Here is a 13,551-nt window from a genome sequence, read left to right as displayed (position 1 = left end):
AGTTTTGAACCTACTACCCATCAATTTCATTTGGTGTCCCCTAGTTCTTGTATTATGGGAAAAGGTAAATAATTTTTCTATATTCACTTTCTCCACACCATTCATGATTTTATATACCTCTATCATATCGCCCCTCAATCGCCTCTTTTCCAAACTGAAAAGTCCCAGTCTCTCTAGCCTCTCCCCATATGGGACCCGTTCCAAGCCCCTAATCATCTTAGTCGCCCTTTTCTGAACCTTTTCTAATGCCAATATATCTTTTTTGAGATGAGGAGACCACATCTGCACGCAGTACTCAAGATGTGGGCGTACCATAGTCTTATATAGGGGAAGTATGATATCTTTTGTCTTATTATCGATCCCTTTTTTAATAATTCCTAACATCCTATTTGCTTTACTAACTGCCGCTGCACACTGCGTGGATGTCTTCAGAGAACTATCCACTATAACTCCAAGATCCCTTTCCTGATCTGTCGTAGCTAAATTTGACCCCATCATGTAGTATGTGTAATTTGGGTTATTTTTTCCAACATGCATTACCTTACACTTACCCACATTAAATTTCATTTGCCATTTTGCTGCCCAATCACTCAGTTTGCTGAGATCTTTTTGTAGTTCTTCACAATCTGTTTTGGTTTTGACTGTCCTGAACAACTTGGTGTCATCTGCAAACTTTGCCACCTCACTGCTTACCTCATTTTCTAGATCATTGATGAACAAGTTGAACAGGATCGGTCCCAGGACTGACCCCTGGGGAACACCACTAGTTACCCCCTCCATTGTGAAAATTTACCATTTATTCCAACCCTTTGTTTTCTGTCTTTTAACCAATTCCCGATCCATGAAAGGATCTATCCTCCTATCCCATGACCGCCTAATTTACATAAAAGCCTTTGGTGTGGGACCGTGTCAAAGGCTTTCTGGAAATCTAGGTATATTATGTCCACTGGGTGCCCCTTGTCCGCATGTTTATTAACCCCTTCAAAGAATTCTAATAGATTAGTTAGACACGACTTCCCTCTGCAGAAACCATGCTGACTTTTGCCCAACAATTCGTGCTCTTCTACGTGCCTTGCAATTTTATTCTTTACTAGTGTTTCTACTAATTTGCCTGGTACTGATGTTAAACTTATTGGTCTATAATTGCCAGGGTCTCCTCTAGAGCCTTTTTTAAATATTGGCATTATATTGGCCGTCTTCCAGTCATTTGGTACCAAAGTGGATTTAAAGGATAGGTTACAAACCACTGTTAATAACTCCACATTTCACATTCACGGCACATATAGATGTGACGGGTGCTATTTTGACGTTCTGCCGCCTACTTCGAAGTAGCCGTCTAGTGTAGACGCACCCCAAGGGTCTTATTTGAGTCTTCATTGCTGAGAATTAAAGGTTGAGCTCTGCGAATATTATTCATAATTTTTTCTTGCCTGTGTTACACAAGACAGTATTGTGCAATAAGTCTCCTGTGATCCCATAAAGTTTGTTTACAGCCACTAGTCTTCGTCCTTAGTGTTCTGTGCTCTTATTAAGCTCTAATTTAACCCTAAATGTATTCTAAGTACCCAGGAATAAGAAGAAGTCTTACTAATGCTGCTAGACAATATTGACCTCCTGTATTTGTTTAAACCTTTTTCAATACATCCATATTTCCAATTTTACCCTTAGTGTTTGTGACAATACTAAATTCCCTTGGTTTGATGAGCATCAGACTCTGTAGTGCAAGAGCTTGAGGACCTACCCCTTGAGTGAAGAAATGATTCACCATCAGATTGTCAGATACACCAAGTCGTGCACAGTGTGCAGCTTAGTAAATCAGGATGGCTTTTTTTCCTTGTTTGTTTGTTTGTTTGTTTGTGAATGTCATTTACCTCCATCTCTGCTATGTTTGGGAATGGTATGAGAAGATGCAGGAACAAAAGTTGATTGTAGAACAATACTGTTGCTTACCACCCAGGAGTGTGATGGGTTGCCAGTCTCAGGGTGCGGTCTGGGAGCGGTAGGAACTGCTGTGTGCCTTTAACCATCCAATGCTTTGGCCTATCTCACACTGGTGACTCAGCTTCCCCAGGTCCTGTTACCTCCAAGCAGGACAGCAAATGGTGCTGCACACACAAATACTGCTACCCGAGGCCCTTCCTAAAACACCCAAACACAACCTGGCAGAAAAGGGGAAATTTCTAAACCCAGAATTCTGTGCTCTTGGATCTGTACAATGGAAACTGATTAGAAATGTTCACCTTCCCCTCAATAACAATGGGTCTCCGTATGCCATCTGAAGGACCAACAGATTGAACAGGGGGCTGGACTCAAGGACCTCCTCACCTCTCTTCCAGTCCTAGGATTCTTTGATTGTGTGATATAAAAACCACCTGATCAGATGCAGCTAACCAGGTCGCTTATACCCATGAAAGCTTCTTTAATGCCAACAGACCAGGGTCACTGGCACCAGGGGTTGAGTCCATGATCACAGGGGCTAAAGCCTCACGTGGTAAAGCACAGGGCTTTAGCCCCTGTGATTACAGGTTCAATCCCTGGTGTTGGCAACCCGGGTTTGTCAATGTTACACTTCTATCGAACAAAATCTGTTAGGATAGGTGTACAGACAAAGGCTGTGGCTACACTAGCCCCCTCCCTTCAGAAGGGGCATGGTAATGAGATGCTGCCATGAATATAAAGCACATCATTAGCATTATGGCTGCTGCATGTGTTTCAAAAGTGTTGCTTTTCAAACACACACCGCCCATGTAGATGGGTCCTTTCAAAAGAAACCCTGATTTCAAAAGCTCCCTGTCTGCATGGCTGGTGTTCATTTCATGGCATCACCTCATTAGCATCTGCTGAACTGGCTCATTACCAGGCCCTTCTGAAAAGAGAGGTCTCGTGTAACCATGGCCAAAGTAATTTCAGAAAATGGCTGCTATTTCGAAATAACTTTGGTAACCTGTACACAACACAACTGCCATTTCAAAATAATATCTAAACAGGGGACTGCTTATTTTGAAATAGATAAATCCCAATAGCACCTGTTTTGAATCAGATATTTCAAAATAAGTGCTGTGTAGACAGGAAATAAAGGCTAATTCAAAATAAGCCAGAGTGCATCTAATGGCTCCATTTCAAGATAGGCTTTCTTGTGTCTAGACACACTGTTCCAAAATAGCCCAGCTGAGCTATTTCAAAATGCATTTTGTGTGTAGCAGTGATATTTCAAAAAAAAAAAAGAGAGATTTTGGAAGAGATTTTTGTGGAATAGCTTATTTGGAAATAACTTTGCTGTGTGGACAAAGTCTTAGTCTGTATTTGCACAAACAATGAGGAGCCCAATGGCATGTTAAAGATTAGCACAGCTACCCTGATGACAATCCTTTCCTCTCTGTGGGAAGCACAAGCACATAGTCTCTGTTAAGCAAACTGAGATTGTCCCCACACACGTCACTCGAAGGCAGACAGTTTAGACAAAAACTGGTTAAAAAAACTTAAAACTGAAACAATTTTACATGGATGCAAGTGACAGAAAACACATGAAATCAGACCACTGGCAAATCAACTAAACTGAAAATTAAGCCAAAAATGCTAGATAGATTCAACAACAACAAGCATGGGCTCAGCGCCCGTTGGTGTCCGATGCCTCACTCACTATTTCCTTCCATCTTTCCCCAGTCAGTGCAGAGTGGCTTAGTTTCTGTAGATTATCTCCGTACCAATCTACTATAACATCTACCAAGATAGATTGGAAGCAAATTCATTTCTCATCCTGACTGTAGATATAAGCAGTCAAGCAGATTTGCAGACTAGAAATCTTTTTCCCATGGGATCAGCTCTTTCCCACTTCAAACTTTCCTACACATGATTTCCTAGAGTTTTATTGTGTGGAGAATGAGGCCACTGCTGATATCACACCACATCTTCTACAGGTTTCATCTATGGTGGGAATTCTTTGTTGCAAAAACAATTTCTTGTCCATTTTATTGAAAATCAGCCATCTAAGGGAAGTTCCATGTCATATGCCCTTCCACGTGCTTCTGAGTCATAGCAGACATTATCCAAGGTCTGACTGGAATAAAGAACATAAGAACAACCCTATTGGTTCAGACCAAACATCTATTTAATCCATTATGCATTCTTGTGAGAGTGGTCCTTGCCACACATCTGAAAAGCAATGAATATAATGGGTAATCATCACCTTATCCCTCATCTATCACCCATTCACAACTTCTGACAAAAAAGGCGAGGGACCACTTCTCTGCCTATCCTGGCTAACAGGTCCATCAATGACTATCTTCTGTGATAAATACAATGTCTCAAGTCTTCTAAATAAATTCTAATTCTTTTTTGAACCCTATTATAGTATTGACCTTCCCAATCCATAGCGTTATTTTGAAATAGAGCCATTACAGCCCATTGTGGCTTATTCTGAAATAGTGTTATTTCACGTCTTAACACCTCCTATTTCAAAATAGTGATTTCAAAAAAGACATTGTTCCTCTCACTTTGGCCATTTCTACACATGCCCCTGCCTTTCTTAAGGGGCACTTTAATGAGGCAGTTTGGAACAGGTTAATCAGGTGCTGACATGCATATTCAGCACCCCATTAGCTTAATGGTGGCCAGTAGCACGGTTAAAGTGCTGCTTTCAAAATACAGAATGGCTGTATGGATGTGGGATATTGAAAATAAACACTGTACTTTGAAGGGTCCTGTGGCACCTTATAGACTAACAGAAGAGTTTAGAGTATGAGCTTTCGTAAGTTAACTCACTTCTTCAGATGCTGCATCTGAAGACCAGCATCTGAAGAAGTGAGTTAACTCACGAAAGCTCATGCTCTAAACTTTTCTGTTAGTCTATAAGGTGCCACAGGACCCTTCGTTGCTGCTACAGATCCAGACTAACACGGCTACGCCTCTGATACTGTACTTTGAAATTCCCTTATTCCCAAAATGAATTGGTACGTGGCAATAGCCCACAAAAGGCTAGAATTCACAAGCAGACACCAGATTTCATGGTCCCAAATATCAACACCAATGATGCACTTTTTCATGTGTGCTTGCAGCATGTCTTTTTTTCCTTCCTCTGGACCCCAGCACATCTCCCTCCTTCATTTCCTTTGGGGTTCCTTTCTGGAAAAAAGGTGTACCCCCCACCTACATTCAAGCTGCATTCATATGAGAGACGCTTCATTCCATCTCAGGGTGCCCTTGCAGCAGATCTTAACTTTGGGAAGTTGTTCACAGATTCACAGATTAAGATAGAAGGGACCTCAGGATGCCATTTATCCAACCCCCTGCTCAAAGCAAGACCAACCCTGAGTAACACATTCCAGCTCGGATATTAGGAAGCAAGGCCTTAAAAGCCTTCAATGATGGCAATTCCATCACATCTCTAAACACTCAGGAGGAGAGTCTTCCCTCTTCATCTCATTTCCCCTGGGGCTGCTGGTAGCAGGTCAGCTTTCCTCCCTCATCTTCCACAAACAGGCCACTGATGCCCTGCTTTTTTGCCTTTCTCAACCACCTCTCTTCAGGCTTAATTTCTCTGTCACATTTTCTGATCATTTACTTGCTGAACATTAGGATTCTTTGAACTCAGTTTGAAATGTAGCTACAAGGTGAGTATCTTTGGTGGGTAATGCTGTTGGTTTGCGTAGGTCTTTGTCTTTATGGTATAGCTGTTTTGAGACATCATTTACCTTTTCCAGAACTTTTCTTTGGAGCACCATGAGAAAAAAAAACAAACCAAAACAAAACAATAATTTTCTTTAATGGACAAGGACTCCCTTTCCATCCTCCAGTGTGGCTGAGTCTCCTTAGGGATGACATGGCTGGGTTCAGGGTTGATGGCTGGCTACCTCCGGTTGTCATTGTATTCACTTGGGACAGAAGTCGGCAAGTTCCTAGTCTGGTGCACGCTCCTCACACCAGTGACTTCCCTGACCCTCTGATCACTGCATTAACTTCAGAGCAAATCTAACTACAAATCAGCCGTAAGAGAAAAGAAAAAAGAAAAGAACAGAAATGGGAAAGATTTAAGGAAACAAGTTACCTTCCCTTGTGGGCTGAGGGACATCACCAATAGCTCTGCATGGCTTCTAAGGAAAGTTCACACTCGGTTACACATATGTATGCTCACAGTAGCCGTACACACTCTGACTTTAAGCAGCAGGACCCTTCTCCCCAGCAGTTGTTCACCCATCCTGTTCATGTCCTCCCTTTTTAGTTTATTCTTCATGGCCCTCTTGCCTGGTGGAAACTTCTTGTTCTGGGCCTTCTGCCCTTGGGCCCACTTTGCTCTTCCCAGATGCTCATTATTCTTGGCAGACTTGTTACCTGTGGCTCACAGCTCATTGGTGCAGAGCCTGTTTTTTTGGTTTTTTTTTTCAATTTAACTTAATTCCTCATTATGGTCTACCCCAGTTGCATCTTCTGAACTCTGACTGATCTCAGCTGTTCTGTTTCCAGCTCAGCTTGATGTGGGCTGGTTGGCCAGATTACTACTGCATTAATAGCCTAAAATTATATCAATTCTAATGTTACAGAAACCATACACTTTTTTGAAACAAGAGCTTTTATTAGCACGTTTCTCTCCAAATCAAGTAACAAAGGAAAGTTTTTAACATTGCTTTAAAGAAAACCTTGAAGGCCTAGAGCAAGTTTGTCCACATACATTGCAAACCAATGAGATGAAAATTACATTAAAAAATCAAAACCTCCTTCCAGGTACCTATATGCCCATTCAGTTGTTTGCAACAGAAACAGCAAATAATGGTGATAAAAATAACCCCAAGGAACAAGACAATATGTATGATTTTATGTATACTTTAATGGAAACTGTCTGTCAACTGCACTGTTGCCAACAGATAGCAATACAAATGAAAGTGAAAAGAAACCTAGTTCACAAAAGACTTCATCCTATCCATGTGTTCGAAACCTTCAGTCCAAAACTGCTCTATTTGATTGTTCTTAGTGTGAGGCCAGGGAACCATAGCAAAAACTCTCCACTGATGTTCCAACTGTCCAAGAGTTCCATAAAACAATGGCAACAGTGAGATATCAGGCAATCTATCTCATGAAGAATTTCAAACTTCAAGGGCTTCAATCACCTTGACACTATGTTGCAATCTGTGTATCATCAGCTTCACAAACTCCAGGATGAAATCTTGACACCTTCTTCTGACATCTTTGACAAAGAGAGTGTTCAGTGTGTATTTCCTAATTTCTATCTGAAAGCAACTCCAAAGTTGATTGCATAAAATGCTAAGATATTTTACATCAATTTCATACCCTAGTTGAACACAATAGTATGTAGTCTGGGTATTTTAGAACTTCCAGCAGGGGCAGTTTAACTATTTCACTCCAGGTGGCATCAACACGACAAATTTGTCTGATCAACCTTTAAAAGAAATAAAGCCTGTTTTTTGCACTCCTAACTATGTAGTTTATTAGATTTAAGCACACAGAGGAATCAGCTATGATTTTAGAACATCAGAGATATTTACCTAATAGCTAGAATGTTATTGTGTAATTAACAGAATCATAGAATCATAGAATATTTGGACTGGAAGGGACCTCGATAGACCATTGAGTCCAGCCCCCTGCCCCAATGGCAGGACCAAGTACTGTCTAAACCATCCCTGATAGACATCTATCTAACCTGTTCTTAAATATCTCCAGTGACGAAGATTCCACAACCTCCCTTGGCAATTTATTCCACTGTTTGACCAACCTGACAGTTAGGAACTTTTTCCTAATGTCCAACCTAAATCTCCCTTAAGAACATAAGAACATAAGAGCGGCCATACTGGGTCAGACCAAAGGTCCATCCAGCCCAGTATCCTGTCTGCTGACAGTGGCCAGGGCCAGGTGCCCCAGAGGAGGTGAACTGAAAACAATGATCAAGCGATTTGTCTCCTGTCATCTGTCTCCAGCCTTAGACTAAAGGCTAGGGGCACCGTACTTTACCCTTGGCTAATAGACATTTATGGACTTAATTTCCAAAACATTTATCAAGCTCTTTTTTAAGCTCTGTTAGAGTGCTGGCTATCACAGCCTCCTCCGGCAACGAGTTCCACAGGTTGACTGTGTGCTGTGTGAAGAAACATTTTCTTTTATTAGTTTTGAACCTAGTACCACTTAATTTCATTTGGTGTCCTCTAGTTCTTATATTATGGGAACAAGTAAATATCTTTTCTGTATTCACTTTCTCCACATCATTCATGATTTTATATACCTCTACCATATTGCCCCTCAATCTCCTCTTTTCTAGACTGAAAAGTCCCAGTCTCTCTAGCCTCTGCTCATATGGGACCCTTTCCAAACCCCTAATCATTTTAGTTGCCCTTTTCTGAACTTTTTCTAATGCCAGTATATCTTTTTTGAGGTGACGAGACCACATCTGCACGCAGTACTGAAGACGTGGGCGTACCATAGTTTTATATAGGGGAAGTATGATATTCTTAGTCTTAGTTTCTATCTCTTTTTTAATAATTCCTAACATCCTATTTGCTTTACTGACTGCCACTGCACATTGTGTGGATGTTTTCAGAGAACTATCCACTATAATTCCAAGATCCCTTTCCTGATCTGTTGTAGCTAAATTTGCCCCCAGCACATTGTATGTGTAATTGGGGTTATTTTTCCTAATGTGCACTACCTTACACATATCCACATTAAATTTCATTTGCCATTTTTCTGCCCAATCGCTCAGTTTGCTGAGATCTTTTTGAAGTTCTTCACAATGTACTTTGGTTTTGACTATCCTGAACAGCTTGGTATCATCTGCAAACTTTGCCACCTCACTGCTTACCCCTTTCTCTAGATCATTGTTGAACAAGTTGAACAGGATTGGTCCCAGGACTGACCTTTGGGGAACTCCACTAGTTACGCCCCTCCATTGTGAAGATTTACCATCAATTGTAACCCTTTGTTTCCTGTCTTTTAACTCATTTCCAATCCATGAAAGGATCTTTCATCCTATCCCATGACCACCTAATTTACATAAAAGCCTTTGGTGAGGAACCTTGTCAAAGGCTTTCTGGAAATCTAAGTATATTATGTCCCCTGGATCCCCCCTGTCTGCATGTTTGTTAACCCCTTCAAAGAACTCTAATATATTAGTAAGAGACGACTTCCCTCTACAGAAACCATGCTGACTTTTGCCCAACAAATCATATTCTTCTCCGGTGCAGTTTACGCCCATTGCCTCTTGTTCTGTCCTCAGAGGTCAAAAAGAACAAGTTTTCTCCCTCCTCTTTATGACATCCTTTTAGATACCTGAAAACCGCTATCATGTCTCCCCTCAATCTTCTCTTTTCCAAACTAAAAAAGCCCAATTCTTTCAGCCTTTCTTCTTAGGTCACATTCTTTAGACTCCAGAAAAGTCACACTGACCAGTTAGTCATAAGCCAAAGGGAAAGAATTCCAGAAAAAAAATCTCTCTCAAGATGCTCCAAAGATCATTGTATTAAACAAATTTTTATAAGTTCTACAAAACGCATAAGTCATAAGTGCCTCTACTGGAACATAACTTTTACTGCCTTTCAGTAAACAATGTTAGTGGTGCCTAGGCTCAAAGTTTTCTCCCACTGTCTTATTTCATTCTTATTTATTGACTTGTCTGTCCACTCTTCCCATTACAATAAGCAGCAACAGATGCCTAGATTTTCCCCTTGCATCTAACATCCTGATTTCAATTAAGCTTTAATGATTTGGTGTTTTGATCTATTAATTCATACAGACTGAGTGCTCTTTGTGTGATTGCAATTAGTTTGGACATATTCTGGGATATAAATGCCTCAAATCCAAGGTAACACAGTCCAGCTATCACTACCCTCTCCTGTCATGAAGTTTTAAAGTCAGTGGCAAGTGTCCAGCTCCTTGTGGAGAGGTATGTAACCACTTTCTCTCGAAGCTCTTTTGTTTTGACCCCGTAAATGATAGGGTTGAGCATTGGTGGGATGAGGAATAGGAGGTTGGACATGATGATATGTACATAGGGAGCGATGCCCTGGCTGAACCGGTATGCCAGAGTTGAGAACAGGCCAGGAGGGTAAGCCAAGAGCATTACAAGGATGTGGGCTGAGCAGGTGTTGAAGGCTTTCTGGTTGGCTTTCTTTGAGGAGATTCTGTGGAGAGCCCTGATGATCAGACCATAGGACAAAGCAATGAGCGTGAGGTCAAAACCCATGACTACAAATGCCAACACCAAGCCATACATTTTGCTGATTGTGATATCCCCACAGGACAACTTTGCCACAGCCATGTGGTCACAGTACGTGTGGGGGATAATGCGGTTGGAACAGAAGGGCAGCCTGCTCAAGATCAGGGGAATGGGAAAAATGAAGAGAATAGCTCTTATTAAACCCACTAGCCCTAGCTTAGCTATTTTGGCATTGGTGAGGATGGTGGTATATCTCAGAGGATTACATATGGCAACATAGCGATCAAAGGCCATTGTCACAAGGACCGCTGAGTGTATAGTAGTAAGGGCATGAAAGAAGAACATCTGAATGAGGCAACCACTTAGAGTAATGATTTTCAAATTGAACCAAAATATACACAGTGACCTTGGCATGAAGATAGTAGATGTGGTGATGTCTGTGAGTGCCAGCATACAGACCAGCAGGTACATTGGCTTGTGCAGGGTTTGCTCTTTGCCTACAACAAACAGAACTGTAAAATTGGCCAATAGAGCAATAAGGTAGAAAGTAGCAAAAGGGATAGAAATCCAGATATGGGCATCTTCCAGGCCAGAAATTCCGATTAGGATGAATGTTGAAGGGTGAGAGGGGGTAAAGTTGGAAGCTGCCATGGAGTGGATGGTGTATTGGGAGGGCTCAGTAATGCACCCAGTGCCTGTGAAAAAAGAGAAGTACAGCAAGGGGAGTTACAAATTTTATAGCAAATAGTAGTACATGTATGGCTGAATATTGTATTGTATTGTTATTACCAATTTAAGTAGTAGGTGTGGGCAGTGAGGTGGCAACATTTACAAGTAGTACTAGACTATTTCGGCCAGACTTTTCCAACCCGTGGCCCGCCGGCCGCGTGAGGCCCTGGACAGCCGGTAATGCGGCCCCACGAGATCGTAAACTTTTAACATTATTATGTGATTTATATACATTAACTATATTATATATTTTATATGCGGTCCAAGACAATTCCTCTTCACTCAACGAGGCCCAGGCAAGCCAAAAGGTTGGACACCCATGATTTAGGCCATGATAAAGTCGAGTTAACGCAGGCAGGTGAATGGACAGCATGCTGGCCAAAGAATTTCAATGTTAATAACCTGGATGTGTTTTCCCTGTAGGAAGGAAAACTTCTACTCCTCAAATATCTCAGTGATGTTCTATCTTAATGGTAGGAACTCAGGGCAGGGACCTGGGCATCGTCGTATTGAGGCATGCTCAATCGAATCATCAGGGCTCAACAGTGAACCGTTGTAGCCCTCATTCTTGTGGTGAGAAAGGAAGATCGATGACAGAGTTTCTCCCTTTGACCTTCCTCTGTGAGGACTTCCTGCTAAATCACTTAAGATATGTCTATTCCAGCTACACAATTGTCATAGTTGGAATTGTGTAGCTCAGATTGACTTTCAGGTCTAGTGTTGACCTGCCATCAGTCACTCTTTTACCCTCCTTTGCACATGTCTGTGTTGTATTCGGCTCCCTTCTTGCACAAGATTTTTTTTCACAAGGGGGGGGCCTCAGGAAAAGGCAAAGAAAACAATCAAGATTCTGAGGAAACTCTCATACAGAAAGTGGTTGAGAAGACTGGCATTATTACCTGGGAAAGGGGATCAATAAAGAGTGATCTGAGGGAAGGTTATAAAATTCTTATGTCGAATAGATTAAGAAGGCATTCTCCCTGTTTTACAAGGCAAGATCAAGAGAACATTCAGTTCAGCTTAAAGGTTGTCAGTTCAAAAGAAATGATAAAAAAGGTTTTCTTCACTCAGTGCCAAATTAGACTGGGAAAACTCATCTGGAGAAGAAATAGTTGAGTCCATGAACTAAGCTAGGAACCCAAAGTTGTAGGTTTCTGCCTTGGTTCAATTTCCAAAAAGCTAAGAAATTGCTACCTAGTTCTACTCTCATTCAATACGGGGAGGACAATGCAAACATGTGGTAAGCAAACCGAAATTTCTTTCCAATCCCCAGATACATCATTTAAAGGCACAGTGGTTTTAGAGTAAACCATAAAACAGGTTTATTAACCACAGCTTCAGTTTCTGACATTTACACACACAGTTTTCCTTAACATCCAACCTAGACTTCCCTGTCTGCAACCTGAGACCATTGATCCTCTTTCTGTCAGCTGTCACTGCTGAGAACAGCCTCTCTCCAGCCTCTTTGGAACTCTCCTTCAGGAAGCTGAAGACTGTTATCAAATTCCCCTCACTCTTCTCTTCTGAAGACAAAACAAGCCCAAATCCCTCAGCCTCTCCTCAGAGGTTATGTGCTAAAGCCTTCTAATGATTTCCATTGCCTACTACTGGACGCTCTCCAATGTTTCCACATCCTTTCTGTAATCGGGGGCCCAGAACTGGATGCTGTACTCCCCATGTGGTCTCACCAATGCCAAATAAAGGGAATGAATAACTTCTCTGGATAACTTCTCCACCCGAATGTGCCTTTAGCCTTTGGGGCTTGTCATCAACTGAAATCCCCACATCGGTTTTTGCCAAACTGCTGCTTAGCCAGTTAGTCCCCATACTGAAACGATGTTTGGGATTCTTCTGTTCCAAGTGCAGGGCTCTGCACTTGTCCTTTGTGAACCTCAACACATTTATTTTTGCCCAATCCTCCAATCTGTCTAGGTCACACTGGACCCTATCCATACCCTCCAACTTATCTATCTGTCCCCCAAGCTTACTGGGCTAACCGGATATTCATATTCAGAAAATCGTAACATTTCCTACGACATATAATGCATCTGTCATGCACAAAATGCAACATATTTATTGAATATTCTTATCATAATGATATCGCTATCAAGGATAGGGGATGAAGGATGAAACAAAGGTCAATGTCTATTTCTACCAGTGAAATGCCAGAATTTACACAATAGTTGCAAACAAACCTGTGTAAAGGATGTGACATCCCAGCTTCAGTTCTGTGGCTTGCCAGGGAAACAAAATGGACTTGAGGGTCATAAAAATTCCCAGCACTGGCCTTGGAAGAAAATCACACAGAAGAAAATTAACTTCTGCAGCACTGCCCACCTGTCTATGTCCGTACTGCTCCGCACTCTTAGGGTATTTCAGGGTCTCGGAAACAGTTACCCTGGTAAGAAGAGGATGACGGGGTCAGACACTGTCTTCCTTACTCGATAGCTATAATTTGCTGGCTTTCTCTCCCTTTGCACTTTTTATGGTTAGTTAAGCTGGAGCTGTGCAGGAGAATGTGGGGAATTAACCAATAGTCCTGTGTGTAAAATAGTGTTACCCCCTCCCTTATTCTTCTCAGCGGTATAAGATGTACATAAGGTCAGGGCTCTTTCTTCCCTTCTAAGCTGCTGATAAACAGAGTTTGTGCTCTAAAAAACTGCATG

At 41.6% G+C, this 13,551-nt stretch overlaps 1 protein-coding gene across 1 annotated transcript; it reads right to left on the bottom strand.

The window, feature by feature from the left end:
• Positions 1–9,835: 9,835 nt before the first annotated feature.
• LOC142007648 (olfactory receptor 52N4-like) lies at positions 9,836–10,807 on the bottom strand. The gene has a single exon (XM_074984336.1). It carries the CDS (start codon positions 10,805–10,807, stop codon positions 9,836–9,838), a length of 972 nt encoding a protein of 323 aa, XP_074840437.1.
• Between the last annotated feature and the right edge of the window lie 2,744 nt (positions 10,808–13,551).

This window comes from Carettochelys insculpta, chromosome 1 (genome assembly GCF_033958435.1).
Source record: "Carettochelys insculpta isolate YL-2023 chromosome 1, ASM3395843v1, whole genome shotgun sequence".
In the NCBI taxonomy this organism is placed as follows: domain Eukaryota; kingdom Metazoa; phylum Chordata; order Testudines; family Carettochelyidae; genus Carettochelys; species Carettochelys insculpta.
This window is presented reverse-complemented; position numbering and strand designations above follow the sequence as displayed.

Coding starts and splice junctions, on each gene's coding strand:
- LOC142007648 (XM_074984336.1), bottom strand. CDS start 10,807: ATGGCAGCTTCCAACTTTACCCCCTCTCACCCTTCAACATTCATCCTA.